At 40.6% G+C, this 27,361-nt stretch overlaps 1 protein-coding gene and 1 long non-coding RNA gene across 6 annotated transcripts in view; both read right to left on the bottom strand.

Moving 5' to 3' along the window:
• Window positions 1-27,054, bottom strand: part of GPATCH2L (G-patch domain containing 2 like) — a 55,553-nt gene extending 28,499 nt beyond the window's left edge. For 2 of the 5 annotated variants that reach the window (XR_004730034.3, XM_002754141.7), the window contains exons 1-7: window positions 26,985-27,054; window positions 23,992-24,663; window positions 12,567-12,631; window positions 7,046-7,222; window positions 5,436-5,515; window positions 2,412-2,479; window positions 1,173-1,212 (exon numbers count right to left, since the gene is read on the bottom strand). Coding sequence is in view for 3 of the 5 variants with exons in the window: in XM_002754141.7 (XP_002754187.2) it covers window positions 1,173-1,212; window positions 2,412-2,479; window positions 5,436-5,515; window positions 7,046-7,222; window positions 12,567-12,631; window positions 23,992-24,653 (1,092 nt within the window). In the remaining 2 variants the exon portion in view is untranslated. Of the gene's footprint in view, window positions 1-1,061; window positions 1,213-2,411; window positions 2,480-5,435; window positions 5,516-7,045; window positions 7,223-12,566; window positions 12,632-23,991; window positions 24,664-26,984 lie in introns of all 5 variants that reach the window. The other 3 variants (XR_001914050.4, XM_009006367.5, XM_078335499.1) reach the window with 2 other exon arrangements.
• LOC144577448 (uncharacterized) lies at window positions 17,686-19,790 on the bottom strand. Its single transcript, XR_013521427.1, has 3 exons — window positions 19,552-19,790; window positions 19,374-19,456; window positions 17,686-17,822 (listed from the first exon to the last, which is right to left on the bottom strand). It is a non-coding gene; the product is annotated as an uncharacterized LOC144577448 (long non-coding RNA).
• Window positions 27,055-27,361: the final 307 nt, after the last annotated feature.

Below are 27,361 nucleotides of genomic sequence, written 5' to 3'. Positions count from 1 at the left end.
CCCCAATCTAGGCAAGAAAGCGAGTTTCTGTTTCCAAAAGAAAACCCCAATAGCAACACACATTTTACGTGTCAGTGTTCATCTATTTTACGACTAATCACCAAGAGAAAGCAATCTTCCAAATAAATCACAAAACTTTACATATAAAGAAATATATCGATAACCACTGAAGTTAATTTTTAAATTGTGAGCCTTCTACATAGGCCTAAATATGCCAATGGCCCCCTCACGGGGGTAGCTAGGGAAGAGACTAAGAAGAAAAGGTTCTAAGGCAGGGGTCCCCAACCCCAGGGCCGCACGAAGTAAGCTGCCAGCAAGCAGCCACTCACCATCGTTGGCATTACTGCCTGAGCTCTGCCTCATGTCAGATCAGCAGCCACATTAGATTCTTATAGAGGTACAAACCCTACTGTGACCTGTACATGTGAGGGATCTAGGTTGCATGCTCCTTACAAGACCCTAATGCTTGGTGATCTGTCACTGTTTCCCATCACCCCGAGATGGACTGTCTAGTTGCAAGAAAACAAGCCCAGGGCTCCCACTGATTCTACATGGTAGTGAGTTGTGTAAGTATTTCATCATTTATTACAATGTAATAATAATAGAAATAAAGGGCACAATAAATGTAATGCATTTGAATCATCCCAAAACCACCCCCCTCACCAGGCTCCCGACCTGGGTCCATGGAAAAACTACCTTCCACAAAACTGGTCCCTAGTGCCATCAAGGTTGGGGACCACTGCTCTAAGGCTTTGACCCCACTTCATCCAAAGAAGCTCTACCTTCTGCTTCAATGGGATTAGGCTTCAACATAGTACTTCTCAACGCAGGATTCTGATGTTGAACTAAACCATACGCAAATGAGATTCATTCTGCATTCATACTGCAAAGTTCAAAACTAAAATAAAAACAGGATTCCTATGAAATATATGCTACAAGAAACTAATGATCACAGTTGAACCTAAAAAGGAATTAGCTGCAGTGTTTACCAGTAAGTACTGGATACTCTTAGAAAACCATTCTCCAAGAAAATCAAAATAATGAGAAAGAGGAAACCTTACCTCATGTGTACAAGCAGAAATGTGAGGAAAATCAGAAGCCAATGCTTTATTCTTTCTAAAGAAAAGGAAACCAAATGATAAAATAAAGATGACAAAGAAAAATGATCTTACCTGATTTCGTTCTCTTTTCCCAGCTGATGGTAACCAGAAACTAAAGAGAGGGAGAGAATAACAGGAAAGAAAACAATAAAAGAAGTGGTAGGAAAAATACAGAAAGGAGAAGATAAGATGTTGGAATAATGAAGACAAAGAAGGGAATGGAGAAAAGATGTAATCGGAGGAGAAAGAGATTAAACGTATGTGGACACTTTGCTAAAAAAAAACCTCTTCAAAGGAAAAAGTCTTGCAATGGAATGTAAAAGACTGGACAATGGAAATAAATCCAAGACTACTGTGTGACACCAATACCCTCTCAGCTGTGCCTGACAACAGGAGCCTCAACTCAACAAGGGCATAAACCACACCCACACTTGTACTTTGTATGTTAAAATTACCCCAGGCTGGATGTGTAAAGGATCGTAACTGGGTACTGAGCATGATGCATACAGGATATATGAAAAAAACCAACCATGTTAGGGGACAAGACTGTCACAAGAAGTGGCAGAATTATTTTCCTGTGGCTACATACAGCCTTCCTACAGCACTCACCACAGTAATTAGGACAAAAAGATATTCTACAGGTTAGGCACAGTGGCTCACACCTATAATTCCAACACTTTGGGAGGCCAAGGTGCACAGACTGCTTGAGCCCAGGAGTTCAAGACCAGCTTGGACAACATGGCAAAACGCTGTCTCTACAAAAAATACAAAAACTAGCCAGGCACAGTGGCACACACTTGTATTCCCAACTACTCAGGAGGCCAAAGCGGGAGGATCGCTTGAACCTAGGAGGCAGAGGTTGCAGTGAGCCATAATGGTGCCAATGTACTCCAGCCTGGGTGACACAGCCAGACCCTGTCTCAACAAAAAGAAAATAGAAAAAAAAGAAAAGATATTTCCCTATAAAAAGGTCTAAAAATGGGAAGAGAATATAGGAGGATAGAGGCAATGATGCATTTTGGAAAAAAAATTGAGAGACAGAAAAACTAGTCTAAAATAAGCATCCTTACTGGAGGCTACTAAATACAGCATCTGTAGGTATAAAAAAACAATACAATGAAACTAGTCTAGAAAAAAAAGAATATCACTGTCACAGGTTTAGGATGTTGCCATCTTTAACTGTTATAAAGTACAAATCTTTAAGATCTCTTTTAGCTCTGAAGCCTGATTTCTAAATTGCTCCATAAGACTCCCCTCTACCTCCTCCTCCAAGGAGAAACTAGCACAGCCAGTAAATACATAAGCACTTACTCTTTCTGCCGAGGGTCACTAGTGATATGGTTTATCCTCTCAGTACCCAAAGTGTTTATGCTGGTCTCCTAAAAGGACAAAAGCAGACAAGAGTAACAACCAACCACAGAAACAAACATAAAGCACAATATGTCACCTAGCTCAATCTTTCCCATAACTGTGCCAGCCAAGGCAATCTGAAAAGGCACATGTCAAAAGCGAATCTTAAAATAAAGCAGCAACTATGTTTCTTTTTATTGGAATCTATCTTAAAAGTATTACATGTTATCCTAATTTATTGTTCTCTAGTGATCCAGAAGTTTTTATAAATATCATTCACCATATATGGTGTTTTAATATAGTAAGTAATATACATCCTGGAACTACTGACTTATAGAGGAGTAAAAATACTGTTTTAGAAAATACAACAGTAGCCAATTGTTAACAAGCCCGGCACACCAAGCTCCCTAGAGCTATGTGATTATAGTTCCAACAGCCTTCATCCTGGGACATAACCAAATCCTCACTGGTAAAATGTAAATATCTGCTGACTAAATATAAATACATCAGAGGACTTTTGTGACTTGCAAAAATTGTTACTCTGTACTTTGTCCCTCAAATGTCATCTCATGAAATAAAAATAGAATTTTGTATAAAATTGATTCCTAAATTCAGGGTTCTCAAGATTATAGTGTAAAAGCTTACCCATAACACCACAAACAATTCAGAAAACAACCATTTCCAAAAAATGGAAAAATGACCATTCACTCTTCATTTAACTTGAGTACATTCACAGTGCTTATCTACCATGGCACCTGGGAAGGCATACCAACACACATCTCAGTAACAGTTGTGCTGACAGAACACAAGTCACAGGCACTAATGTCAAGAACGTCAAGGCTGTTCTTCAAACACATTTGTGTCTGGACAAATGTTATTATCTGTATTTATCTATATGTGTGGACTGTCCTAAACATCAGGCTACACATTTCAGGAGAACAACTGGCTATAGAAAAATGAATCTTAGGCCAGAGTCTGGGCAGGAGTGGAGTTAAACGAGAAGTTTTCATATACTGTATTCTTCATATTCTGCATCCCTTATGGCTAGGCCTACTGATCACAGACACAGAAAATGGTAGGGGGGCCAAGGGAAAAGATGGGTGAAAAATGAGCTATTTGTTACAGCAGAAAAATTATTAACTTAAAGTGCCGTAATGTTTAAATTTACAGTTTATTACTGTGTAAATTACAAGCAGTACTTTGTGTAATTAGCAGCTCGCTGGCAGGGAGCTGTGAATGAAACTCATTATTTATGATTACAATTTAGAAAAGCAGAAGAGAGATGGGGGAGGGGGTAGAAGGGGGGTAGAGTGGTGACCTCTGCTAGAAATGATAAATATCCCTTTAAGGTGATGAAGATGAATGAAACAAGTAAATATTATCCTATTCATTTGAAATTATTAGAGGCACGTCCAATAGACCTGGAGTGGCTTGCCTGCATGGAAGTAGAAGGCTCTCATTTTATAAAAGCTGAAAAAAAGTAACATAGGTGGCAGGGGGAACATTATCTGTCAAGCCTAAACAATACAAAGTAAAACCCTCTCCTTCCCCGGCCCCATGACTGCTATTCTGCTAGCTATCCTCTTAACAATAAGCTCCTGGAATAGCAAAAGCATCATTCTGTCTATAAAATGAGTAATCCGAAAGGTATCAGTCTTCCAACAATCAAATGTCTTTCTAATTCAAGATCTGAACTTGAGGTCAGGCACGGTAGCTCATGCCTGTGATCCCAGCACTTTGGGAAGCCAGGGCCAGCAGATTGCCTGAGGTCAGGAGTTCGAGACCAGCCTCGGCAACATGGTGAAACCCAGTCTCTACTAAAAATACAAAAATTAGCCAGGCGTGGTGGTGGGTGCCTGCAATCCCAATTATTCAGTAGGCTGAGGCAAGAGAATCACTTGAACCTGGGAGGCAGAAGTTACAGTGAGCCAAGATTATGCCACTACACTCCAGTCTAGGCAACAAGGTGAGATTCCGTCTCAAAAAAAAAAAAAATTGGACTTAAATTTAAAAATAAGAAGAAATAAGAATTTTGAGCTTGTCTGGAAATAAACACCCTCATTTCTTTTGCATGTCTAAAACTTGAGAAAACTGCTCCCTGATGAGATGATAAAACAGTAGCACCCCCTTAAGGGTAGCCAGACTGTGGCACACAGTGCACCACCTAGCATTCTAAATGCTTACCAAGTGAACAAACAAAATGCTCTCAATGCCTCTCCCTTCCTTATTCTTTGCCCACTACCATCTTCTCTGACTGAGGATGAGCCCCTGTCTTAATTTCTCAATCTCAAAGCAGAGTAAAAAATAAAATGAAATAAACAAAAATTTAAAAAGATAAAAGTAGATCTGGGTTCAAATCTCTTTTCTGCCACTCCTATCTGGGTAACATAAGACATTCCTTAACTTCTTTGAACCTAAGTTTTCCTCACCTGCTAAAGGGGGCTTGCACCTTTTCTACAAGGTTGCTGGAAGAATTAAATGAGCTGAGTGCCTAGCACCATCCCTGGCGAAGGCAGAACTGAATAAACAGCAGACAGTTCTCCCTCATGGTCAGAGGGGCTCTTGAAACTCAGTAACAGATTTTTTTTTTTTTTAATGAATTCTAGGATGAAAGACCAAAGTTAGGAAAGAACAAAGATGCATTCATGAATTCAAGAGGAGTCATAAAGAAGCCAAGAGTATTTTAACTTACACAATAATAACATAACATTAATAAAAAGTTATTAATAGACTTACAGATAAGGCTTGTAAGTCTATAGGCAAAAGACACTGTAATGACAGTGTTTTCTTTGTCAGAACTTCTGTATGAATTACGTTTCATATTTTATTTGTATATCCGTTCACATTCTATATAATGTTCACTCTTGCAAACTCCCAACACATTCCACTTGGCTCCATTAACGTCAGAGAGTTCTGTAGCACCTCTGATTGTTAATAGGGTATATTATCTCCCCACTGAGCCCAGTAAACTGTGAGAGGTATCACCTTCCCAACCAGCCTTCTTCGCCCCTTTCTGAGGCATCGAGCGGCAGCTCCAGGCAGACGATTCAAGCGAGCATGGTACCCTAAAAAAAGAAGGAAGGCTTCAGATACTGAATGCAGAAAATCCATAAGCAATCCTATGTTTCTAGTACACTGAAGGCTTTACCCCCAGGATCTTACTAGACTGACCTTTAAACTAGTATCACAGAGCTATCTGCCAAGGATTTATTATTCCCATGTCTTTGTCACTAGCAGTACGATCACAGGCATGCCATTTACCTTTGACCTAGGCATCCTCCATCTATAAGGGGGACAATCACTCAGTCCTACCTTACTGGGCTATTTTAAAGACCCAATGAAATAGCAAGTAGAAGGGACTTTATAAACTGGAAACACCACACAAATATAAGGTACTACTAACAATGTTTAATTTTAAATTAAATCTTAGTTTCTATGCCAAAAACATTCTAATTCATGACAGCACGGGGAAAATAGCATGCATCAGATAACCCAAATTTTCTCACTGCCACATGTGTTCTACACAAGGTAAGAACAACCGGAGGAATCCACACCAATATGTTATTAAGGACATTGTCTCTCGATATGAGATTACAGGCCATTTTAAGTTTCTTCTTACTATTCTTGCTTATTTGTGTATATTTTAAGTGAGCCATTAAAAATGTCTAGAAATGTTCATCGAAATGTTCAGTAAAGCAATGTGTGCCTCAGCCAGTCTTTACCAAGAACCAACTGCTGTGAGATGGCCTTTCAACCGCCCAAATTCACCATGACAAAAGCCTACATAATACAAGTTTACATCTCACAGTGTGATTCTGATCACCAACAGATGTTCAACAAATTACTAGTAACTGATTAACTGGTTGATTACGGAGTTACGGGGAACCCTAGAATCATAAATTTATAGCGCTAAAAGAAATGGTTTAGTCCAATGTCACGTATCTTAAGTGATGACCCTGACATCCCAAGAAAATGAAGTGACTGTCACAGAGCTTGGTAGACAGTACCAGAGTATTAACACCACATTTTCATCTCTCTGTCTTAGGTTCTTTCCACTCACTCTGTACATCATAACTGAAGAAAATGCAAAGGGAAAATGAAACATCTTTGTGTTAAAGTCCCCAATAATAGGGTCATTAAAATAAAACTACTTAAATTATTTTAAAAGCATCCATTTTTAAAACACTATTATATGTGAATACTCTTACTGAAAATAAAAATATGTATGCGAATGTTCTTACTGAAGTCTGTTCTCTTCCAATATCTGATACTCAATAACCTATCAGTTTCAAAGCAGCTGTCATATGACTCTAAGCTCCCTAAATCTGGCACAAATGGCAATGACAAGCTGAGGGAATGTCCTGCTAATATATGTCCCAAGAGTCTCCATGGATTAGTTTAGGAAGGAATGGAGAGAACCTTAAGCTTTGAGACTTACTCCGAATCTCCAAGAAAATCCTTGAGCTTGCTCCACAATGCAGATAGTTAATGTGTGCTTGAAGTGCCTGAAGGCATGCGTATGCTTGCTATGGGATGATTGCTCTGCCCAAAGAGAACCATAAAAGCATCAAGTTCTTGGTCTCCTCAGAACTCACCTCTTTGAGCTGGCCGAGAAGGTAAAAGGAATGTGGAATCTGAAAATTTATCCAATCCAGAATCCATTCTTTCTACTTCAGAGCAATGATCAGGAGCCCACTTGGGCAGAAGATTAGGGACAGTGAATCCTGGGACACATTCTCCTTCATAGAACCAATCACTCTGCTCATCATCACCTAAAGTAAAGAGATCATACCATAAGCTACAATTTTAAACAAGGTCTGAGAAAAACAAATGGGAGGGATGATTTCTTAGTGCGATAGTTTTGATCATCCTTTTTTTTTTCCTTTTTGAGACAGGGTCTTGCTCTGTCACCCAGGCTGAAATGCAGTGGTGCAATCACATGCTCAGGCAATCCTCCCACCTCAGCCTTCGAAGTGGCTGAGACCCCAGGCTCATGCCTCTATGCCTGGCTAATTTTTTTTTTTTTTTTTGAGATGGAGTCTTGCTCTGTTGGCCAGGTCAGAGTGCAGTGGTGCGATCTCCACTCACTGCAACTCCCACCTCCACTCCCAGATTCAAGCAATTCTCCCTATCTCAGCCTCCTAATTAGCTGGCATTAGAGGTGCCCACCACCATGCCCAGTCAATTTTTGTATTTTTTAGTAGAGATGGGGTTTCGCCATGTTGGCCAGGCTGATCTTGAACTCCTTACCTCAACTGATCCACCACAACTTGAGTCACCTCAACTTGAGCCACCACACCCAGCCTTTTTTTTTTTCAATTCTTTGTAGAAACTGGGCCTCCTTATGTTGCCCACACTATTCTTGAACTCCTGGGCTCAAGCAATCCTCCCACCTCAACCTCCCGAAGTGCTGGAATTACAGGCTGATTACACTTTTAAATAAAGCACACACACAAAAATTGTTCTGGTCCTTCTTGATTCATATTACAATGAAAACTGCAACATAAACCTGGTTTCACATAAATGTCATAGTGTGTTACTCTGGACTGCTTTAATAGTAAAAAATAAATAGATGAAGCTATCACTTACTAAGCCCTTACAACCTACCAGCATCCATGCTAAAAATCTGTAAATATGTCATCTCTTCCAAGCCCTACACTAACTCCAACTTACAAACAAGGCAACTAAAGCCTAGAGAAGTAAAGGTCAGTTGAGTAAACAATGAAGCCAGGATCTGAACCCAAAGTCAGACTAACTCAAAAGCCTGAGATCTTTACTACAAAAGTAAACTGCCTCCCCTGTACCATTCTCAGTGGTATAAATAAACTTGAGGATTCAAAGTCCATAAATGTTTCTCAATTCAAAGCTCGCTATTCCTGAGGGATTTCTTGCTATATTTTCCTTTCGCCTAAAAGGTGAATAAACAATGTATGTCCATACTTCATTTTTTCTTGATATCTCATTAATGGGACAGAAAATCATCTTGAGACTAGCAACCCAAGCTACTGGGGAGAAAAAAAATAACCACAGAAACAAATAATGTAATTCCCAGAGGCTTTTCAATAAATCATACCATTTCCCAAAGCCATATTGTTAATTTATAGCAAAGTCACAACTAGATCCATATATCCAGACTGTTGGTACAAACTTCTTTCTACTGGCTACAACGACAGTATCTCAGTTTCTACAAGAGTTTTTTCCTGCCAACAAAGAATAAGACAGATAATTTTATGTCAGCGACACCATACCCCTTTCAAAACAGCAAAGGTGAAGGAAATTATTACAAGAATATCTAAAGAGTTCACAATGCAGTCATTCTCTAACGTACTCTGGATTCCAGAGAAGTTGCTCAAAACATGTCAATCACACAAAGTATGAGATTCATGGTTCATTAACACCCAGGATAACTCTTAAATCACTGTGGTGATCTCCAAAATGGGCAATGAAAACTGCATTCTGGTGAAAAGCAGCAGATATTGCCACTAAGGAAGTTACTCGAAGTGTTTCCTTATAAAAACACATCACACACAGCTCTCCGATACAGCAGTTCTCAACTTTGAGCATGTATCAGAAGCACCAGGAGGGTTCGTTAAAACACTGAGTCCCTCCTCCAGAGTTTCTGATTCTGGACTGAGCAGACCAAAAATGTGTATTTCTTACAAGTTCCTTCATGATGCTAAGCTGGCCTGGGGACCACGTTTTGAGAACCACAACTCTAAAAGCATCTCACCAAACCAGATACATGGATGAACTGAAGACAGTAATTAGTGTACAATAATTAGTTTCTCTATACTTCAATATATTAATTCTTCCCTTATTCATAAGCATTCTTTAGGCCATTTATTGAAATAGCATATTTAATTAGGCCATGTTTTCTGATGACAAATGGCTGACTATAATGAAATTTTTTTGGTTCTCAAGCATTCATTCAAGATTCTTAATAACATAAAAAGGGACTCACGGAACTAGAAGAAACATTGTGAGATCACATAGACCAGTAGTCTTCAACCTGGGTTCACTAAGATGCCTGATAAAGGAGCTCCTTAAAAGAGCACTGGCAGGAGCTGGGCACGATAGCTCATACCTGTAATCCCAGAACTTTGGGAGGCCATGGCAGGTGGATCACCAGAGGTCAGGAGTTCAAGACCAGCCTGACCAACAAGGTGAAACTATCTCTACTAAAAATACAAAAATTAGCCAGGTGTGCTGGCAGGCGCCTGTAGTCACAACTACTCAGGAGGCTAAGACAGGAGAATCGCTTGAACCCAGGTGAGCTGAAATAGTGCCACTGCACTCCAGCCTGGGCGACAGAGAAAGACTCTGTCTCAAAAAAAAAAAAAAGTGCTGCCAGGGAATAAGCAAGGCTGGGTGGATCAGACTCCTGACCTCTGGCTCCTCCAGAATTTTGCTTTAACCCAATAGGCTTAGTTGTTTTGTAATCTGAGAATCTATGTACGATTTTGTTTGGGGGGGGAAAAAGGAGAGTTTTCCCTGGATTTTCAATCATTATTTATTAAGCATTCACTATATGCCAGGAACGTGCTAGATACTGTGGTTACACATAAGTCCTGCCTTGAAAAGTTTCAAGGGAAAAGACACGTACCTAGAAACAATAACATAATCTAGTGAGTAGTATAAAAATAGTAAGAATAATACAAGGAGCCAGAGAGCACAAAGGAGAAAGGGCTATTGGCCAGAACCCCCTCAGCAAACACATAGCACATTGAAATGAGGTCATCGCAGAGATTTAATGAAGTGACTATTCACAAAGGTGGAGACAGTACTAACAAGGAACCCGACAAGGGATGGGGAAGCACATCAGGTGAGCCAGTACAGCAGGAGGCCTTTACTATTCCTACACCTGGATTGGCAAGGGAAAGAATGGTTATCAGAGCCCAGAGAACTGCGGTTAGAAGAGAAGGCTGCCAAACAAGAATGGTGGCCTTCAGCAGAGGAACACACCACTGCCAATCAGCAATACAACAGAAAGGGTGCCAGGGAAAGCCATAATCTAATGTGGTAGACTGCAATAGCATTTCCAAGTCTTCTCTATAATACAATCATTCATCCATGCCTTTTGCTCTTTGCCACTGGATTCCACAGTACCCTCCCTTTTAGGAAGAGCGCACTTCCTCATCCTACTGACACTGGGCTTGGTCATAGGATCTGCTTTACGTAGTAAAAAATTAACAGACATAATTCAAGCAAAGGCTTTAAATCTGTACATGTGGTCTAGCCTGGGTCACCTGGCATTTACATCCTCTGCCATAAGAAGTCCATGCTGCCTATCACCATTGCTCCTTCCGCCTAGGTCCTAAAATAAAATACACTGAATAGATGTAAACCTAACTTGAAGCCTGAAGACCAGCGAAGCCCAGGCAAGATCAGTGGAACCATAGGCAACCCACAGCCCATCGTAATAAATGAGTGTGGTAAACTGTGATGAGCACTAAAATTTGGGGGCTGTTAAGCAGCCTTACCACAATAAAAACTTGACTAATACATCCAAAATCACTCACTTCCCTCCCTTCAGTCTTCTGCTGATGCCTCCTACAGGCCAACCTCAACAAGAAATTGAAACCAAGAAGACCCACTGATATAGCCCATAAATATGCCCCTGCAGGGGCAAAAGGAGAACTGTGTCTTGACAGATGACCAGCCATTCAAGGAAGATAGATATCAGGCAGAAAGACCAGCATAAACAAAGGCACAGAGGCAAGGAATCTATAGCTTTATGTTAAGAACATTAAGCAGCAACGTCACCAGAATGTATGAAGCTGAGGCAGAGAAAGACAAGAAAGCTGGGTCTACAGAATATTCTATAATCTTTCTTAATAAACGAAGGCATCCTTATCAGTGAAAAGGCTTTCCAAAGACCCTAAAACTTAATCTGCTGTAACAAGTCCACACTTTCTTCCATCTCTGTATAATCATGCATCATAACCTTAAGAGGTGTATTTTGATATTCTTAGCACTACAGAAAAGCAAAGAAAAAGAACAAATATTGGTAACTCTGAATAGTATATATAACTCATTCATGGAAAGACACCAGACTTTCCTGGTATGAGATAATAAAATCAAAACTCTAGTTAGAGCCTACCTGTACACACACACACATAATCACTAATGACACGTAACTCCCTCAGAACCTAAAAGACAGAAATGTACTCACAACAGCCTCCATTATAGTAGGAAGCTCAACAACTCCAGGAGGAGTTGAACAACTCTTGAGGCATGAACAAGATGCTGTCCCCACACTCCCTCTCCAAAAATCAGGAATTGAACGCTAAGTCTCACAGTCCCAAAATCCCTTCAGTTACTGGGGAGCCTATCTGGATCAATGTAGCCACCTGTCCTTTAATTGCTTAACCGATGGAGAAAAATTTTTGGATTTGGGAGGTAGAAAAGACTTTAGAAATCCTAAGTCCCTTATTTGATTAAGAAAACCACAGTCCAAAAAGGCCATATAAAAATTTTATTGGCATGTGGCCCCACACAAGTCTAGAGGACAAACATTTTATAAAATATCCTGATATCTAGACAAAGATTTAAATTAGTGTTTAGGTAGTAAAATAAAGACCTGGTAATTAACACATACCAGCCTTATTCACAGGACTCTACATACTCTAGGAGTTTTACTTTGAGGAAGATGATGTTCTATATAATATATTCACCTACACTATAATCATTAATAAGTAAGTCTATAAAAGTGACAAAATTTTCTCTATATGAAAATAAGAATGTCTTAACATCTAAAAAAAGACAGTAACACATGAGGCTATTTCTTGATTCTAATAAAAAGAAACTTGGCAACGTCCCAGGCTTGACACTGACTACCTAGACCAGCGATTCCCAATGTCTGATCTACCTGCATAAAAATCACTTCAGGTACTTGTGAAAAATGCAGAAAAATTCCAGGGGCCAACTCTAGACCTATTTGATTTCTGGGAGAGCTCAGGGCTCTGCGGTTTTAACAGTTCCCCAGATGGCTCTCACATGCCTTCAAGTTTGAGAACCACTGCTACAGTCACCATAGTCTCCATGAGTCACTCCTATGATTATTCAAATCTTTCCATCAACACGGAACCAATGTCCCAAAGCTGGGATCAACATTACCTTGTCGCCCTTCATCATTGGTAAAGAGCCCAGTGTCACTGCTGCTACACACACTGCTGGTTTCACTGTAAAAAGAGTAAAACACAAGAGAACTCATCAGCTCCAGTCAAAAACAAAACTCTGCACACTTACTTTGGTTTTCACGCTTCTCTAATTTCACTCCAACCTATTAGCCAATCAGATAGATAAATTTCTTAGGGAAGCTACAAAGTTTTAATTTCCTCCCCACTCCAAAAAAAAGAATTCTAAAATTTTCACTTATATTATAAAGTACTAAACAAAATCTAAAGTCACTTTGCTTGTTTAGGACTAGGAAACTATTTACTAAAACTCAAAGAAGTAATTTCAACCTAGTTTGGTATATTAACACAAATTTATAAATTTACCAAACAATTTTATTTTTAGTGTTGCCAACTATCATTTTCAAATGAAGCTATATAACTCTAAGACATCTAGTATCTTTTAAGTTTTTTCCCCATTTACAAAGAAGTAAACAAAAATCCAAGAGTAAGAAAAAAATGGCAAAACTTATATTTTCCGAATTTATTCTCTTCCTTCGTATTGAGCAGATACACAAAACTCATTCTGAAAAAAAGAAACTGAAGTTAAAAACAGTGATATTGCTCACAGTTGATTATGTTTCTTCTGACAGTGCGCTTCTAAATTCGATTTCTCTGGTTCAAGAAAAACTTCTCGATCCTCTACAGTATTAGCTATTCCTTGACTGGAAGCATTTTCTTCCAAGACAGTCATTTTTTTTTCACCTGCTCTAGAAGATGCAAGATACCAAAGCAAGGAAGAAGCATTTTCACCATGCTGTATAAAAAGCAGGCTCAGCGAAATCCCAATCTATATTCCTGGATCAAAAATATGAAAATATTTTGTATTTTGCAACATTTCTAAACATCCTGCCAACACTAAATCTTAAAAATGCCAATTAAATTAAGAAGCAATGCTTTCCTCACTCAAGCTTGTCTCTGAATACCAGATGCAAAAGATCTGTCACAGAAATAGTCAATAAAACAAATCCTATTTCTTTATTTTTTAAGTTCTGGGATACGTGTGCAGAACATGCACGTTTGTTACACAGGTATACATGTGCCACAGTGGAACCCTATTTCTTTATAGATTCTTTCATTTTACTTTCTTATGCATTTAGTATAGTTGGGCCACCAATTGTATTACCTAAGTATTACAACATTGCTAGAAAAGCAACTGAGCCACACCAATTGAAACAAGTTAGTGTAAAGAAAGTCACCTTAACCTACAGCTCCAAAGGCTTTTGCTCCCAACGTTTAACTATGAAATTTTTCATCACTTAGATTGCTTTCTTTGTTTTGTCACACATCTCTGCCTCACCTTCCCAACAGAGCCTGCTTAAAAGCAGAGGTACTCTAGGTAAGCCAGATGATTGGGTGTTGCATCTATTTTCTGACAAATATATCATCATAGGAATCGAGCCTATGGATACCTCTTGTCCATAAAACACTATGGATAAAACTATGGATACCTCTTGTCCATAAAACACTATGGATACCTCTTGTTCACTGTTAGCTAAACACTGTAAACTTGGTACTGATTTGAAAATGGTTTCATCTCAACTGCTTTTCTTCCAAGTTCTGTTTGCCCTTTCAAGGTACAATTAAAGGGTATTGTTTTGAAATTAACAAAAACTCTGTTTTAAAGCTATAGATCAATGGTTTTTTATTCTATATTCTTACATTTTTATATTCTATATTCTATATTCAGTGTTTTGGTTGTATTACATTCTGTAATTCAAAACTCAAACTTATTGGTAAAAGCAGAGTCAATAAAGTAAAACCTCAGTCTTAACCTCAGTACCAAAACACCAAGAACTATGGTTCTCAACTAGAGACAATTTTGCAGCCCCCTCCCAAGGCGTCATCTGGCAATATCCAAAAACATTTGTGGTAGTCATGACTTGAAGCAGGGAAGGAGGAGTTGGTGAACTACTGCCATTTAGTGAGTAGAGGCCAGGATGCTGCTCAACATCCTGCAATGTACAGCACAGCCCCAAAACAGAGAATTACCTGGCCCAAAATGCCAAGTGCCTAAGGTGAGAACCCTGATCTACAGTGATGAACAAGGCAGAGGGCTGGAGGAGGTAGGGCATCCCTTTTAGGGAAGCTACTTGAGAAGAGAGGAGCCTGTGCACATTAGCTGGATACAGCAGTCAACATCCCATAGAAGCAACAATACCACTTCCTTGCAGGGCTGGGCCAGCGCCTCAAATGGTCTGAAGCATCCAGATCCAGAAACAATTAGAAGGCAGCTGGACCTTCCGACAAACTGGTAGAACTGAAACTACTCAGGAGTCGTATAGTTCCTTCCCTGCCTAACCTGGGCAGAAAATCCTGTTACCGTGGAAGAGAGTGATCTCGGCAGGGAAAAAAAGGTATCTTGCTCATCTCAGTGTCCCCAGTGCCTAGCATAGCACCTGGCACATAACAGACATTCAGTAAATGTTACGTAAATGGATTGAACTTGTTATAGATACCTCTGTTGCCTGCCCTTATATGGCCTTTGTGACATGTCACTTCAACTCTTTAGTCCTATTTTCCTACATGTAAAATCTGGATGGATTATTGAGGATGTGAGAGTATGAGGCATATGACCTCACTTTCTGAACTCTAAAGCAATACACAAATGCAAAGGATGAAGTATTAGAAAGCTACTTCCAGTGTGCTGAGTCTGTGTCTAAATATTATTTTAGAGGTTAACAGTGGTAATTTCCTCACTGACAACCTTCTCATTAGAACAGCAATTTAAATTTTATGGGATGCAAACCTATTTTCAATTTAAATGGAAAAACAAAATATGGCCTATAAAATCTATTATTTTTCCTACACTGAGTTTCATCCAAAAGAGAGGAGGCACTGCTCTCAGCCAAGATCTACAAGTGTCTCAGGAAGGGGTTTGGTACTTGAACTGAGTTTATTCAGAAAATTATTAATACAGAAGGCTATATTAATGATACCAAAAATATCATTCACTGAGTTCTACTTCAGGCCAGGTAATATACTAAGCACTTTATATTCATTATTATGCTTCTCCTACACCCAAACTCTACAAGGTAAATACATCAACCTCATGTTACAAATGGATGGGGGCTTAGAGAAAGCATGCAACCTACTCGACACCACACAGCAAGTAATTGTCAGAGCCAGGGCAGTGTATGCCTAGAGCCCCTGCGCTCACTGAATGGCCACTACATGGATGGCACAGATACTCATCTCATTTACTAAAGTCAATCCTATGGTTCTCTATTCAGAAGAGAACTTTGAATTTCAGGACTTTTCCTTCTCCTGAAAATGTAAACAGATTAACTGACTAGGGAATAAGTGTTCCTTTGCTTTTAGCTACTCAAAACTTTCAGGTACAACTAAAACTGAAGCTGTGCTTTGACTACTATCCCTTATCAGCAAATAATACATCATACATGCTGAACCCTAAGAAAACTAATGATAAACTCACTGTGGAAAGAAGCTCTCCCTCTTAATTCCGTATCGTGAATTTAAATAACACTCATCTTTGGCATACTGATATAAAATACACCAAAATATACTCTCAGGGACCCATACTTCATTTGCCCTTATGCTTCCTGAACGTTCTTCCTTTGAAATTAAAGTTAAAACATTATTTTAATAAGTTCAGGGGAAATACCAAAGTCTGAGAATACTATTCCTGACTTTAGCATCACACAAGGCTAGGAAAAAGGTTTTCAGAAGGCCAGTAGTCATTTGTGGTAACCAGACTCCAAGATGACTCCCAATTATCCAGCCTCCTATTGATGCACACCCCAGTGTAGTAACTCTCACACTGCACCAGGGCTGGTCTATATAACTGATCACATATGGCAGAAGCAATAGGTTGCCACTTCTGAGATTAGGTTATACAACTCTGTGTCTTTCATCTTGGGCTCTCTGTCTCTCCTCATCCCTCAGATCACCTGCTCAAGGGGAAGCCAACTATCACGTCCTGAGGAGGCCGATGGGCATATGGAGGGGCCCACATGAAAAGGGACTGAGACTCTAAATCCAACAGCTTTATGAGGAAATGAGCTCTGCCAACAGCCACGTGAGTGAGCTTGAAAGCAAGTCCTTCAGCCCCAGTCAAGCCTTGAGAGAACTGAGGCTCCCTGCCAGCAGTTAGGCTATGACCTTGTAAGGAGACTCTGAACCAGAACCACCCAGCTAAGTCACTCTCAGATTCCAAGTGATAAAATGTTCATTGTTTAGAGCCAGTAAGTTTTTTATGTTTTTTATTTTTTGAGACGGAGTCTTGCTCTGTTGTCCAAGCTGGAGTACAGTGATGCGATCTCGGCTCACTACAACTTCCATCTCCCAGGTTCAAGCAATTCTCCTGTCTCAGCCTGCCAAGTAGCTGGGAATACAGACACACACCACCATGCCCAGCTAATTTTCATATTTTTAGTAGAAACAGGGCTTCAACTTGTTGGTCAGGCTGGTTTCGGTTTCCTGACCTTAGGTGATCCACCTCCCTCAGCCTCCCAAAGTGCTGGGATTATACACGTGAGCCACTACGCCCAGCCTAGAGCCTAGTAAGTTTTAGAGCAATTTTTTCTGCAGCAACAGATAATACAGAATCTTTATAAACTCTTTGTTGAGATTAATTCCCTTCTTCCTCAACAGTAGCTTCTAGTTTCAAAAAGACAAACCCTTCTGAATTCCCACAAACGGCATGGCACACCCTCTGACCTGAGGGCTTGCTAATTCTTTCATATTCCTAACCACAAAACACTGTCAAGTTCCAACTGAAAGAGTAATTATACCTGTTTCAATTACAATGAGGCAGAGAATTAGCTTATCACCTATAATCACAAGTTGGTGTTAATAAGTTACCATCTGGGTTTGTTTCTCCTCCATTTAAGAGCTTATTAACCAAGTAACTTAATAAGAGGTGTTTTTTGCATCTGATTAATAACGATCTTAAAGTTTACGGCTTACCTGTCATTCTAAAAAAGTTTTTTTAGTAAATAACAATGCACTTAACAAACATAAAAGTTGTTTCAGAATTTAGAAAAATGCGGAAGAAAGTCACTCTTATATCCACTGCCCAAAGGCATTTTTGTTCTTACTATTATTTTCCATTTTTTTCCAGGATAGAGGTGGTACACTGGTAACCCTTTGTAATCGGACTCCTGAATATAGCAGTAGACATGACTGAGGGAGAAGTTATTCAGAGAGATATCTCACATCAGTTCCGAAATTATTCCTATAAGTAATGAGAATACACAAGAAAAGAATTTGTTTTTCAGTTTCATTCAGATGATGCCATGAAAGGCAGCAACCTCCCCAGGCTAGCAGGTTGGACACTGTGACTAGTACAATCAGGTATACTTTGCAGAGATATGATATTCCTCAGGTCTCTGCTATTGAGCCGGGGGCTATGCCTCAGAGAAGTCCACCCATCCTTTCAAGATTTTCCTTTTCTTAGAGCTAATAGTGATTCACCTTTAGGTAGATGAAATGTCTTCTTAGAGTGTGTTTTTAAAGAGCATGGATTCTGGAACCTGCATATCTCAGAATGTCTTTCTGCTGCCTTTCCATATGAAATATACCTCTACTGTATATAAAATTCAGGGTGGGGTGAGTCACCTTTTTCCCTCTCAAAACGCTATGGGCAAATGTAGCCCTTAACACTTACTACCTTAGGGATGAATGTCAGTTTTATTTTCATGCCCCACCTCCAACTTTGTTTTAAGAGACAGAGTCCTACTCTGTCGCCCAGGCTCTGGAATGTAGTGGTGTAATCATAGCTCAGTGCAGTCTTGAACTCCTGGGCTCAAGGGATCCTCCTGCCTTAGCCTCCCAAAGTGTTAGGAATACAGACCCAAACCACTGCACCCAGCCTTCAACCCCTTTTAAGATTTTTCCTTCCTTAGTCCTCAGCATGTGTGAAAAAAAAAATAAAATAAAATAAAATATTTTTTAAAAAGATATGTCTCAGTAGAGGTCTCCTCCCATTAGACCTAATTTTTCAATTCAAGAAGACTTTTTTATCTTCAGTTGTATCTTTGAAATTATTTTTTTTCTGCAGCACTTTGGTTTCTTCCTTGGGAATAGTTACATACTCACAGGCTGGGCCTCTTTATTTAGAGCTACTAAGTTTTAGGATGATTTTTTTTCTGCAGCAGTAGAGAATACAGATGGTCTATTGCCAAGATCTCCTCAGACTACGAGGCTGACCGAACTGCACTCGACAATGAAATGGAGCCCCACATTAGAAGTGCCGGGCCTGCCCTGAAGGTAGATAGCAAGCCCCTGCATCTTTTCTCTACGGTCATCTTGCGGTTCAGAAATGCAAGGCTGGTTTCAGTCAGAAAATCAGGTAGCTGCAGTTTAAGGCAGCATGTCGTTCCATCCTTCTCTTCCTACTGAGTATCTTTCAGTTTCTATTTGGTGGCTGTGACTCCCAGAGTACACTTGGATAGGGAAGCTTAGTGTTTCCTGTGTGTATTTCTGTGTGTTTTTGGGTAGGAAGCCGTTATAGGGTATTGAGTCCTAGAAAGTATAGTCTTCAAGAATAAAGATTCCAGTTGACATGGGTAGAGAAGTGCATTCTGGAGATAGTACATTCTGGAAATTGTAGTGTTTTCTAGTACAATTCCTGGAATGGGGTCAGAATCGGGCAGTGAGAGTTAGATGATACTACTCCAGTCCAGCATAGCTGTATAAGATAAAAGCCTCCCAATAGCACTAGGAATTGGGCTAGGGGATCTACATATCCTCTTGGCCAGCTGTAGATCTGAGAATGGCATGTTACCTATGTCCATGGGAGTAGAGAAGGGGACCAAGGGTAATCTATGCACCCTTGCTGGCAAATACCAAGAGGGCTTTGAACAAATTCTGCAAAACAAGAGAAAAGACAGTATCATTCTAAATGTTCAGAGAAATAATGAATGTTTGAAGATGCCTGCCAGTGGGCAATTGAGACTACTTACCAGGTAAGATGTTACAATGTGGGGGAGGTAGACTGTAACTGAAAAGAATTACAGCATCTCAGTGTTACAAAGGGGATCTCAGAAGTCTTCAGATCAACCTTCTTAACTCCACAGCGACTAAGTAAGCAGTCATCAAGCCCATGTTTGAATCCCCCGACCGATCTAGAAGTCATTATGCATTACACGGTGAAACAATTCACTTCATTTTTACAGTCCTAATTGTTAGAATGTTGTATTTTATACAGTGGAAATGTTTAACACTCTGTGCTTTCTATCCTTGAGTCCTAGTTCTGTCCTTTGGAGTCACATGGAATAATCCCAACATTTCTTTTAAGAGGTAGACACTTTTACCTCTTAAAAGATGGATTTTTCTTTCAAGACATAGACATGGACTTTCCAGTATGACAGTATCATATCTACCTCCTAAGCTGTGTTTTTCAGTTGTTCCTAAGGATACTAACAGAACTGTGAATATATCCACATAAGCACACTGTGCTAGCTATTCCATACTCTCACATGCAATACTACCAATTGCAACAATGGTAAATATACTCTTGGTCAGCATCCCTACTTACAGAAAAGAGAACATCCCCACCTACCATACATATTCTTTTCCACAGCTTCAGTAACCCCTGATTAATGACCTCCACTTGCAAAGGAGGCTACTTACCTTAACCATGAAATAATGAATGCTATTGATCCAACAAGCTACCGCTATAGAGTGTTATTGATCACCCAATCTTTGGTTAAAATGGTCCTCATTTAGCAATTTCACTGTCACAAGCACCTGGAGCAAAGCATGCTCATAATTAAAGAGTTTGGGGGAGTTAAAGTGAGAGGTGATGGACAGAGATCTCAGCTTTCTCCCATTTATTCTTGCTTCTGAGCTATTGTTTGTGTCAGAAAGGATATTGATTTTCTATAAAAATAAGAAAACAAGAGGCACCAAGGGGCCGCAGAAGGTCAGCCTGGGCTGCAGAAGGAGGGGGTAGGTTTAGCACTCTATCTCTGTCACTTGCCTTCCAAGAGAGGAGAATATTTTCTTTCCTGTGAGATCAGCCTCTAATACATCACCTTAGGAAGGCTCCTGAATGTGACTTCTGGCCATCACCTAACCAACTCACTTATGAAAGAAAAAGAAGCTAAACTATATTCAAGGGGCACAAACAAGCAATGTGTTAGTGAAGAACAGAGCAAAATTAGGCTACGGTCACCTAATAGCTAATAGCTATTAAAAGTTGCTATACAATTTGAATAAAGATAGGTAAAAACAAATAATTTTACAATAGTTGTTCTACTTTAGAATACTCATACACATACACAGAAAAAATATTAAAATAGTTTGATCTCTACACAAGCAGAAAAAAAATCATTTCACTATAACCATTTTATAACTCTCAGAACTTGTGAGGGATTGGTTGGTGTAATATTAAAGGAAGACCAGAAAGAGAAAAGCAAACCAATATTGATGAAGTCTGTAACTACTCCATGTTTAGTTCGCAAAGAGTGAGTTTAAGGAAATTAGAAATAAGCTGATTGAGACATACGTTTTTAAATCTAAAACACCTAATTCATGCTTTAAAAAAAAAAACCTCTACCATTGACTAGGCTAAGCAAAGCTTAACAATCAACTTCATCTTAATAATCTTACAATGTGGATCATTACTCTGACAACCCTCAATACCACCGCTAAAAAGTAAGATTCTACATTTTGATCTGTATGTGAATAAACAGTGATACAGCCAAGCAGATTTATGAAAGGGTAACCAAGAAGATTCTTGAAAGTATTTCTTTTAAAAATGTAGGGGGAAAAAAAAGAAGAAAAATGTTGACGGAATCAACTCACCAAGACAGTATAATAACGAAATAATAAACTATTATCTACTTACACTCTAGCGCTAGCCCTGTTTAAAGATGTGCCTAATAATCAACGGCAACTTGAATATGAAAAGATTTTAGTCCCACTCTCCTGTTGAGGAGGGGCTGAACACAACATGCAGTCAAAGAGTAAGAACCACTGCCTTTCCTCACAGAATGAATCTAGGAGGAAATAAATACAAAGCATTTCTGTTTGTAACCACAGATGAATTGAGACAAGTAGGGAAATTTAGAACTACCACTCCAGCCATTATTCCTTCAAAGCTACAAGCCTACTCTGAAGTGAGGGGCCAGGGTAATAGCCCAAACGGGGGAATGAGGTCTCCTCAATTTGAAAAGAGTAAAAATTTCATAAGAATTCCCATCCACTTACGTTTATCCAGACCCTCAGATAACTAGAATTTATATTATCACAACCTGACTAGAATGATCAACAGATGTGTCTGGAGTAAGAAGGAACAGAAAAGGGTGAAGCATCTCACTGCTGGATTACAGGCTCTGCATCTGGAGCCACATACTTGGGCTGTTATCTCAGAGCAGACAGAGTTAAGTCTCTCTCTCACACACACACAATTATGTCGTACTTTAACAAGAAATTCTGGGGAAGAAACATACCACAAGGCTATCATCCCAAAAGGCTACTTTTAAAATCACCATTCTCAACACTAAGAGGACTTCTATTTGGTATATATGCTCAATATTAAAACAAACTTGAATGTCTTGATAGAGGGTTTCAATAGTGTGAAAGGCTACAAGTTGACTATGCATTTCTTGTTTGATTAAAAATAGTCTGAGGAAAAAATATCTTTATAATCCAAATATATACAGATAAATTGTATAAATCTTAAAGGGAATTAGACATTAGAGGAAAATTAGGAAAGTCAAATTATGAGCTTATCTCAATATAATTTACAGAGGGGCAAATATAAAGTTAATAAGAAAAAGTTTAAAAGCTGGATTAAAAACCATCCATGAGAGGTACAGGCATACAGACCTAAACAGTTTTTCCTGTTACTGACACAGCCTCACCTCAGAGTTCCTAAGATTAACACCTTGGTTTTTAAGACAAGTTTCAGGAAGGTCATATGTCCTGCAACTGGGAAAGTTAAATTGAGACAAAACGACTTAAAGGGCAGCACAATTTAGCAGTTAAGAATGCACTTTGGAATCGGGCTTGATGCTCAGTTTTGGCACTGGATGACCTTAGGCAAATTATCTAAGCTCTTATAACCTCAACTTCCCTTCTATAAATACAAATAAATAGTGGTGTCCACCATATAGTGGAATTGTGAACATTAAATAGGAGTACATGTTAAGTCCAACAGGGCACAGTGGCTCACACCTGTAATCCTAGCACTTTGGAAGGACGAGGCGGGTGGATCACGAGGTCAGGAGTTCAAGACCAGCCTGGCCAACATGGCGAAACCCCGTCTCTACTAAAAATACAAAACTTAGCCAGGCAAGGTGGCCCATGCCTATAGTCCCAGCTCCTCAGGAGGCTGAAACAGGAGAACTGCTTCAACCCAGGAGGCAGAGGTTGCAGTGAGCCAAATTTGCACCTCTGCACTTCAGCCTGGGTGATAGAGCGAGACTCTGTTAAAAAAAGAGAGATAGTATATGTTAAGTCCATAGTACAGTGTCTGGCACATAGTGCTTAACAAATGCCAACTAATATTAACAGTAATAGAATACACTGGTTGTCAAATGCTTGTACTCAGCCCACCTAGGGATCACCCCAGAGGCTTCTGGGTTCATAAAGGAACAGGGGGTGTGAACAATGCAGAGATGCTAAAATACGCTGCAATGCACCATAAAGAATTGTCCCATACAAAACACCAACAAATCCTCACTATTAAGAAAAAGATAATCAGTATCAATGTTCCTAGAACTATCTGAGATGTAAAAAATAAAAAGTCACCAAAACTACACTTACATTTTTAAACATGCACCCATTAGAGACAAATTTTTCTGGCTTGATCACATTTGATGGAAGACTAATGGGACTTGGCACTGTTATTTTCAAAGCCCACCACGTGTTCAGATGACTTGAATGCCAGCCATAAAAAAATAAACTCAATATAGTCAAACCACAAGTAGCAGAGAATAAAATTATAGCCAAAAAGTATCTAAAGCCATGATTCTTAATGGGGACAGGCAACTTAACAGAACATTTACAAACTCGGTATGCCTTGCACTAGCATTTTCTCTCTCACAGACTCACATACCAGCCTCTGCTGAAACCTGAGTTCTAAAGAACAATATTTATGTACAAACTACATGGCATAATAAGCAGCAAATTTTTTTTACATAAAATTATTAGTTGTGCATTTGAGGTATGTGTTTTAAACAGTTTTTAGAAACAATTGTGTCTCCTTCCTGACAGAAGGAAATAGACTCATGAATGGTACCTTAAAAAGCTAAACTACTGATTGATTCAAGGAAGGCTTCAAAGTCAATACTAGGGTGGCTGGTTTGAAAGAAGGTAGAGCCCATAAGACTACGGATGTGCACTTTGGGTAAAATTAACGAAGAAAATCTTTGACTTAGTAAGGGAGATCTCACCATTCTGACATGTTCTCATCAGAGCCCTGTTTTTGTTCATCTGTTTCACACTCCATCCTTTCTTTTCTTCCTGTTTTGCTTAGGAAAGTCCTATTTTCTGCTGATTCACACAACCCATGGCCTGATGAGGTCCAAGGAGTATTCTCCTTCCAGCGGGACAGACGTTGCTTCTTGGCAGACTTGAACCTGCAGCCTCTCTCATAGCTCCAATCTGACACCTTCAGCTTCTGCTGAAGGCTAGCAGCCACCTCTGATGTCACTCGCTTCACCTTCCGCCTGCGTCTGAGTGGTCGACAAGGTGCATTTTCAGTAAAGGAGTCAGATTCATGCCAAGAATGTTGCTTACTCTTAACAATGGCATTGAGAGCTGGGTGTCGTTTGGCTACCATTGTGTCATCAGAGTCACTAAAATTGGTCACAGGAGCCACTTCTCGACAGTCCTTAGTGGCCTCATCCAGACTTGACTCAGAGGCCTCGCTGTAGCAGCAGGTATGCTCTGCCAGGTGAGTGAAGTCAGAACGACGCTTCCGACCTCGGCGTTTCCGAAGCTGCCGCCTCTGCTGCCGGGGACTCAGGGCCATCTCCTCCCACAGCTCACCAAGCTTATTTTGCTCAGATGTTTGCTCCAAGGCTGATGCTAAGTCGTGTACCAGCTCATCCATGAGGCCACATCTCCCAAAAGGAAGTTCAGAGGGGAAAAAAAGAAAAAGAAAAAGAGAGCCTGAAAGGATCTGTTGTTTTGGAATAATTTGATAAAACAGATCATAGTAGTCCATAGTTCCGCCTGCCTAAACAAAGTAAGTAACCTTTCATCTGGCTACACTTAGATTCTGTTCCTACCACTTCCTTAAGTCACTAAAAATAGGTGTTCTGTCCCTTGTTAAATGACTGAAGTCAACATATCCTTAAGCACAAAAACCTGCTCACCAGATGACAACTGGGACAGGACCCAAAACAAATTTGGGGAACTAGACCCGTCTCTCTTTCCCCAATTAAACGTGTCACTGAATTACCTAATGATGAGATCCAGAAAGATTAGAGATTGTCATTAGACAGGAGTAGAAAAACACACAACTTCAAAATCACAGCAGAGCTGTGGAAACACAGAGCAGGACACAGTCTCAACGAGTATTAAGAATGAATAAAAAACTGCTCTTTGGCCTGGGGTCACTGCCTTCCATGGCCATGGCAGAAAGACAACTTAGTGACACCCTTTAAAGAAGACTGCAGTTTTTGTGATCCAAGAAATTGTGGTGCCCAGGTTTGAAGTCAGAAAGGAGAATAGACTAAGTTTGCACCCATTCTGGTAGCAACTACCACCTGAAAGCTACCAGGTATAGAACCTCATATAGTATGTCATATATTTCTGAGTAATTAACAATTTTTAAGCCCCTTTCCTATCCTTCAGAAAATAAATGTTCATCCTACTTATGTGCTTCAGTGCCACACAATCACTGGAAAAAAATGATACGACAGCAGCTGAAATGACAGGGATAAGTTGAAGTTTCTAAGATTTCTGGCCGAACTGCTTTCCAAAATTTCTTATTTTTCTATCCATCCTCAAACCAAACATCACACTTCAGGAGTCACTTCAGAGGCAAACATTTCAAGAAACGAGAGCAGTAGGAGCAATCTTCAAAATTCCCTCTTAAGGGGAAATGTTTAATATAATTTGTACAGCACCTAATTAAATACATATTAAATTTTTAGCACTTTTTTCGTTGCCCCTGTGCCCAAAGTATTTCAAGATCAAAACTAGAGCTTAAAACTCTATGTGGTGCCACTCTGACCATATTTCCATTCATTCAGTTTTCACTTTGCAAAGCGTTTTCTAAATACTATTTTCATGCCGTGCCTACGTCAATGAATTTAAAGGCAGGAAAACAGTCCTCTGGCTTATCTGCCACACCTTTAGGAGCAATGGTGACACCTACTTCCAAAACTGCCATACAAACAAAGCTTCTCAAACTGTCCAAAGGCACATACACTTTTAAAAGGCCAAGTTCTTTTAAGCAATAAGAAGTGATTTATCAACACCTGTGAAAAGAGGAGAAAAAAAATGGGGGGGGGGGAGCTGGTTAAAAATGCCATGATTGAGGTTTGGGAGACAACTGTCCCTAAGACCAAAATAGAGAAACAAGTGGGAACAGCATGCCTAAATCCACTTCCCTAATAAAGAATTACTGCTTTAAAAACTCAGGCGACAAAAATACAAAAACAAAAGTACAAACAAAAACCTCAGAACAGCACAAACTTGAACAGGGAACGAAGTCAGTAGTCGAATGCCTGTGCAGAATCCTTTCCTGCATCAAAGCCTGCAACTCGAACAGTAGGTGACAGAAGGTCCCTAGGGCTTCCATCTCCAGTCGAGTGCACACTCTCGAGAGGACTCGGCGACCAGGCATGCACCCGGGTAGAGATGAGGCTGAGTCACGCACAGGAAGGAACTGGTAGTTGCGGACAGCAAGTAAGAAGAGAGGCAGGAGCAGGGTGGAAGTGAGGGGCGGAGTAGGAGATGCGAGAGGCAGGAGACAACTTCTCATTTGGGCTCACCAAGGACGGGGTTCGGCTATTCTAGAGCAGAAACTGCCAAAATGGAAGTCGTAGCGACTGAGCTCCCTCCGGGATCGGGGGTCGCAACATGGCCACGTATGTGAGAAAAACTGTTTTCGAAGGACTCTCCACCACGCCCCGGCCCGTCCCTGAGGGCTGGAGCGACCATGGCCCGTTTCCCAAGCCCTCATGCTGCCGCCAGCCCCAAAGAGGCAGAAAGAAAGGGGAAAAGGGGGCTGTGGCCCCGGAGACTGTCCGACCCACACCCCCAGGGATAGGGACATGGGCCCTGAAAAAGCAAGGCCCCACCACCCTCACCCTCCGGCCGGCTGCCGCAGCCCCAAGACGCCCTTAGCCGCTCAGCCGCTGCTTGGCGATCCGATCCCCTATGGCCCTAGCCCTCAGGACCCCAACACTCTCAACCCACTCCACCCCCTCACCAGCTGCCGCAGCCACCTCGAACGGCCGCCGCTTTTTGGGCCGATTCTCACCGCCGGGGTTTCCCTCTCTGACCTCATTTCCGTTCTGGGCCGGAGGGGTGGGGCGGCGGCGAGTGGGTGGGGCTGGCTGCAAGAGCGGGCCCCCGACCCAGTGCTTCCGCCCGTGGCCACACCCACTTCCGCCCTGAGGTGGGCGGGGCTGCAGGAAGCCGGGAGATGGGGCAGGGACCAAGGAAGGATGGTGAATAGGGGCTGGCCGGGAAAGGGCGCCTCAGGGGCTGAGGTGCCCGTGTTGGGAACTACTCCAGCAGGCTGGCCTCATCTTCCTTAGGGGCGTCCAGAAATTGACGCTAGGGAGGGTTGTCAGCTTCCCCCTT

This window comes from Callithrix jacchus, chromosome 8, assembly GCF_049354715.1.
Source record: "Callithrix jacchus isolate 240 chromosome 8, calJac240_pri, whole genome shotgun sequence".
In the NCBI taxonomy this organism is placed as follows: domain Eukaryota; kingdom Metazoa; phylum Chordata; class Mammalia; order Primates; family Cebidae; genus Callithrix; species Callithrix jacchus.
This window is presented reverse-complemented; position numbering and strand designations above follow the sequence as displayed.